Here is a 6000-nt window from a genome sequence, read left to right as displayed (position 1 = left end):
GTTAAATTAAAATTAATTATAAAATATATTAGAGAAATTTAAATTAATAATAGTATTTGAAAAGTAAAAAATCATTTCACTAATATTAGCGATAATTTTATGATTTTTTTTATATAAAATAAATTTAATATTATTAATCAAGCTAACTAATATTTATTGTGAATTAAATAATTTGGTCTTATAAGAAAAGGAACTTATAAAGTATCAAATATTTACTCATCTCTCACAAAATGTATATCATATTTGTTGGGTTATTGAAAACATGTTATACTGTTCGACAATAGTTTTGTTAAATTACGAGTAATGTCATTAAATATTTTAATTTTATGAACTTAATTACTGTTAATGATATCAACAAACTTAGTATTTATTAATTCATAGTAGACATAAATTTTATTACAATTATTTTAAGAAAACACATTAATAAGATTTCTAATTAATTAATAGTATTTTTACATTGATATATATCCACTAATTAAACTCTGAAACCAGATCCCCAATCGCCGTGGGGGAAGATCCGTTTAGTTAACTGTAACAAACTTCTTCGCTGTCAGAAGAGAATGTAGCGTAGGTAATAGGTTCATATTGCACCGCACGACCGTTAGGAACGCCGTCTTAGTCAACGGTGGGTCCACGTCACGTACACGGCAGACCCAGTCAGCATATGATTTAGCATTAGCCACGAACGCGATTTTGCAGTCTCAACAGAATATACGGATAACGGGTAAGAGATGCTTATCCATGCTGAGTTGGAAATGGCCTAATCCTTTTTAATCCTCAATTAAGAGTTATCAAATTATTTTAATTCTTGTGATTTTCGTTATCAATTATTTGTCTTAATTCCATAATTAATTGTTATAAATAAAGCTGTATTTTAAAACAAATAAATTACAAGTAATAATTAAAGTTAACTATGTCTAAATTTTAATTTATTTATTGACTATTTAATACATAGATAACGCTATGTTACGAGTTATATTAGTTTTTAGACGGATCAAGTTGGAGCAGTTTTGTATATCTCAAAATATAAAAGTGTGAGATTAGTAAATTTAAATCCCACGTTGTTTCTAATTTAAGAACGCGAAAATCTAAGCTTCTGATTAATCTGGATAATGTAAGCAATGATGGTTAATATAATTAACAGAACTCTTAAATTTTAATTATTCTTTTTTTTTTCTTTTGTTTTTTGTTTGAATTTTATGACAGAATTATTCTTTTGGGCACCTTACCAAACAGATATTCGTTGATTCTTTCTCCTTATTTTTTTTATTTAATTTATTTTTTCTTGTTTTCAATATTTGATTGTGAAAAGTTGAAGTGGCTGTGTGTCTGTGAAACAGCAAAGAGAGCGGGAACGCGTTGCGTAGACCTCACATCCTCCTCCTCCTCTACATAAGCGCCCTCGCATCCCATTCTTTGCACACTCAACAAGCATTCACCGTTCTCACACTTCTTCGTCTTTTTCTCCAGATCTATTTTCCGTTCACAGCCTTCATTTCCTTCGTTTTTCTCTTCACCTCCTTCACTTCTCGGTGAGTTCCCGTTCTCCCTTTTTCCACACTTCCACCACTAGGGTTTCACTGTCGTTTACCAGCTTCTGTTGCTGCTGAAATCTTTTATTTTCTAAATAAGTTCTTAATTCGTTAGGGTTCTCAATAGCTGCTAGAAGCACGGTTTCGTAAAGTCCACGTTTCTGAGTAGCTTCTGCTTGGTTGGTATTTTTTTTTTCGAAGAATGATTTGTGAAGTAATTTGTACGGTTTCGAATGCCTCAGATCTGTGGCCGTTTTGGTTTTCCCTGCCGGCGTGTGTTGTTCATGCTCTGCCGTTTAGCTTGTAACGGCAGGGAAAAGCAAAAATGGCTTCTGAATCGGAAAATGCCAAGTGTGTTTGTTATGGAAAAACGTTTTTTTTTTTCACTGAGGTGTTGAAATGAAACCGTGATGAACGCCGGCTTTGGACGAACTGATTTCTTTTTTTTTTTTTGTTTTGCCGGTGAGATTGGAAATGGGAAAACTAGTTGTCTCTAAATATCACATTTGAAATAAAAAAGTATGCTTTGCTAATTCTCGCCGTAGTTAACGCGTGAAATGGTTTGATTGTTGACTTTTTATGGTGTTAATTTTCGGAGTCTGCTCTCGGGGTGTTTCTTGAAATGTCAAAGGTCAAATTTGGGTTTTTAATGGTTGGTAAGTTATGTAAAAATACTATGTAATGCAAAATATAATGTTTATTATCTCGTTCCAGGCTGAAGAAATGGCTCCACCAATTGAGACCCCAAACAAGGTTTCCGCCTACCAGCACACCCCACACCCTCCTCTTAATGAGAGGATTCTTTCATCCTTGACCCGGAGGACTGTTGCTGCACATCCATGGCATGATCTTGAGATAGGTAAGCAATATTGTTCAAAAATTGTAAACTTGTTACATGATTGTGGTTTGATCCTAATGCATTGCTCCTTTGCTTTTATTCTCTGTACTAACTGTTTTCCCCACAATGCAGGACCCGAAGCTCCAAAGATCTTCAACTGTGTAAGTATATGAACTAAAATACTTACAATCCTAAACATTAAAGAAATTTTTATGATTACTTAGCTGGGATTTGGTGTACTAATGGATGTAATGCACAGATATAATATGCATGATTGTTTATTGAGACCAAATGACCATTCCCAAAGATGTGGGAAACAATGCTTGCTCTGTGTGTGTGTGTAAATTGGAATTCAAATAGGTATCAAGTACCCAAGTATTGGTGGTTTGTAGACTGATGGTTGAACAGGAAACATATTGGATAATTCCGATTCTGTTTCCATCTCGGCTTTATGCAATTAGTCTGTCTTATTAATTGAAATAATCATCTTGTTACATGACTGACTTACTGGAAGGGCATTGTTTGATTATTTGTACGGGATCCTGACTTTATTTGTTTACACCTGTACTAAGATTTAGGCAAACTAGCATTGTGGGACTATCTGGTGGTAAAGTGCCAAAAATTTAGCCCTGTATTATATTGTTTTTCCTTTCTTTTTCTCTGTCTTGTTCGTCTTTGACACTATTGAATGAGAAGTCGGAACTCTTTCAAAATTGTGTGCATGACCTATAATGTTTCAACATATCATGTTGTGAGTTTAAATTGTTAAGATTTTTTTTTTCTACAAATGGCATCAAACATGATTTTTTTATTCAGTTATAGATTTGAATGATTATGATATATGGCTGAATCTTTCAGGTGGTTGAAATTGGGAAAGGAAGCAAGGTGAAATATGAACTTGACAAAAAAACTGGACTTATCAAGGTAATCATGGTTGCCTAGCTTTTTCTTCCCTTGTTACACTCGTTGCTACAGGGCATTGCTGAACATGTATTTGTGTGCAGGTTGATCGTATACTTTACTCGTCAGTTGTCTATCCTCACAACTATGGGTTTATCCCCCGTACTATTTGTGAGGACAGTGACCCAATTGATGTCTTGGTTATCATGCAGGTAATTTCATCTTGTTCATAATGTCACTTCTTAAAAGTGTGTAAGCATGTAATTATGAGAATTGCCTAGTGATTCACCGAGTTCCAATTAACGCCGTGGTTTGAACAAATTTTCCGCCCATTTTGACTGCACTTTATCAATGTTTTGCAATTGAGTTCTTGCACTTGACAACTTGACTGTGTAACAATATTACTGATTTTTAATAACAATATTTTTTAAAATCGATTGTGTAACAAGTCAATAATCTTCGTTCAACTGCTCAAATAACAAATACACATGTTGGTGGTTAAAGTGAGGAGGTCAACATTTTAACTAAATTCTCTTCAATGGAATTTCTTTAATTTGCATGATTCCATTGTCTTACGAAATGATCTTTTATCATTTTAAAAGTTAATCTTAGTCTAAAATTTAGCTAGGTCAAGGTGATCTCAAAGTGGGAACCTTAATAAAATTATTCTATATTTGTATTGTAATACAATTCCAGAATACATTTTTGTTGTAATAATTCGGGAAGAGGATTAGGAAATACTTTATCCTCTATTACTCTGCCTTTTTCTTAAAGAATCAATGAATTGGTCTTCCTTGTCCAACGACTTCGTATTACAGAATTGAGAACCATCCTACATTTTAACATCTTTAGTATAGCAATAAATTATTAGGCACGCCTTGTTTTATGTCTTTATTGCTTCTGTGAAACTAAGCTTTGGTTGTACTTGGTTGCAGGAGCCGGTTCTTCCAGGTTGCTTTCTTCGGGCTAAAGCTATTGGACTCATGCCTATGATTGACCAGGTATATCAGACACTCCCTTTTTCCTCATAGCAAGAGTCTATGTCTTTCCCCCGAGGAATTTTCTTTTGTTTACTGAACAACCACTAATTCTAATGAAATTCAGGGTGAGAAAGATGACAAGATAATTGCCGTATGTGCTGATGATCCCGAGTATCGTCATTACAATGATATCAAGGACCTTCCTCCCCACCGTTTAGCTGAAATCCGTCGCTTTTTTGAAGATTGTATCCTTTCAAAAAATTTCATTATGTGTTTGTGCAGTACTTATTATATGTTGGCATCTATATAACAGCGAAATGCAAAAGTATCATTTGGCCTCCATATTTGTCAAACTGTTCTTTATGTTTCCCTTCATAAAGGAATTAGACAAGAAGAATGAAAACAAGGAAGTTGCAGTAAACGACTTTCTTCCTGCCTCATCTGCCTATGAAGCGGTCAAGCATTCCATGTAAGCAATACTAATCTGATATCATCAATAAACTGTTTTGACATCAGTTCCGATTCATATTTTGAAATAGTATTTTTTGTAATAAAATTATTAAAATGATCTCCTAGTTATTATAAAATTACTTTCCTCATTTTTTCATGTGCTAAATTTGATAGAGGTTAATAATTTTTTTCTTATTTTGTGTGAAGGACCCTGTATGCTGACTACGTTGTGGAGAGCTTGAGGCGGTAGGCAGTGTTGATGCTACGCCTTGTTTGGTTGTGAAGACTCTTACTATAATTACGATTATGACGAAATCAAAAGCTTTCTATCCCTGTCGCGTGTGCATTGGTCTCAGGGCTGGCAACATGCATATTCTACACATGTCCTTAATTTTGAGTGAATGATTTTTTCATTTATTAATATCAAAGTTTTATATTATAGTTCAATCTACCGAATATTGGACCATAATCTTACATCTTATAAAGGATTTTTACAACACTTGTTGCACCTTGCTTTTATGTACTTATTTCCATTGGTTCTCCCTAAAATCGCGTTGAATCAAAGATGAATTTTTTTATTGCTTATGACGCAAATATGAACAAATTGCAGTAAAATTTGACGTTCTGCGTAATTCTTCCCGACTACTAGATAGGCAATCACATTCCACGCATGCATTTGAGCCTGCTACTGCAGAGTTATCTGCAATTAACAGTAAAACATTGCCGAGGCAAAATTTAATTTTATACACAAAAGCATTGATGAATACATTCAAAACTGTATATGGTGTCGAACAGATTGAATTGCAATATTGGAAATCACAAACTGTGTGGGAGTCCTATACTTATTTCAAAATGGTGTCAAACAAGTAGCTAAGAGTTAGGCATCAGATAGATTTTTTTAGTTACTTTAAATGTTGATCATCTATCATATATTATCAAAATAGATTATTTTTTATTTTTTATTTTTTGCAAAGACAAACCAATCATGCAACCAACAAAAGACATGTATTACATTTAGAATATAATTCAAATACATGAACAATATGTTATAAATTAAAGACAACCAGTAAGCATCCTCACATTTCTTTATAAAACTAGTTCAAGAATTGTTCGTGGTACCTTAACATCTATGTATTACATTCTCATTTCTTTTCCCTAATTTAATTAAAAGGCCCTAATTTACAGTGTTTTTTCAATTATATATATATATATATTAAATTTGTTAATTTTCATTATAATTACTTTAAAATTAAGTCGAAACTAATTGCCAATTGACTGATAGCATTAAAAAATTTCTATT

General features: G+C 33.0%; 1 protein-coding gene across 2 annotated transcripts; it reads left to right on the top strand.

Moving 5' to 3' along the window:
• Positions 1-1300: 1300 nt before the first annotated feature.
• LOC137829502 (soluble inorganic pyrophosphatase 4) lies at positions 1301-5199 on the top strand. Of its 2 annotated transcripts, XM_068636309.1 has the most exons (10): positions 1346-1532; positions 1648-1711; positions 2247-2391; positions 2503-2531; positions 3229-3294; positions 3375-3482; positions 4206-4271; positions 4375-4495; positions 4638-4719; positions 4908-5199. In XM_068636309.1, exons 3-10 carry the CDS (start codon positions 2256-2258, stop codon positions 4948-4950), a joined length of 651 nt encoding a protein of 216 aa, XP_068492410.1. In that variant the 5' UTR covers positions 1346-1532; positions 1648-1711; positions 2247-2255; the 3' UTR covers positions 4951-5199. The 2 variants fall into 2 exon arrangements, with proteins under 2 accessions (XP_068492409.1, XP_068492410.1); XM_068636308.1 differs by lacking the exon at positions 1648-1711 and having other exon boundaries at positions 1301-1532.
• The last annotated feature ends 801 nt before the right edge of the window (positions 5200-6000 follow it).

The sequence above is a fragment of the Phaseolus vulgaris genome, chromosome 7 (assembly GCF_000499845.2).
Source record: "Phaseolus vulgaris cultivar G19833 chromosome 7, P. vulgaris v2.0, whole genome shotgun sequence".
NCBI classification, from domain to species: domain Eukaryota; kingdom Viridiplantae; phylum Streptophyta; class Magnoliopsida; order Fabales; family Fabaceae; genus Phaseolus; species Phaseolus vulgaris.
This window is presented reverse-complemented; position numbering and strand designations above follow the sequence as displayed.

Bases quoted from the DNA above. Each gene is read 5' to 3' on its own strand.
- LOC137829502 (XM_068636308.1), top strand. From the start codon at position 2,256: ATGGCTCCACCAATTGAGACCCCAAACAAGGTTTCCGCCTACCAGCAC. The intron at 2,392-2,502 runs GTAAGCAATATT...CCCACAATGCAG, and splicing joins ATGGCATGATCTTGAGATAG to GACCCGAAGCTCCAAAGATC. The intron at 4,720-4,907 runs GTAAGCAATACT...TTTTGTGTGAAG, and splicing joins GAAGCGGTCAAGCATTCCAT to GACCCTGTATGCTGACTACG.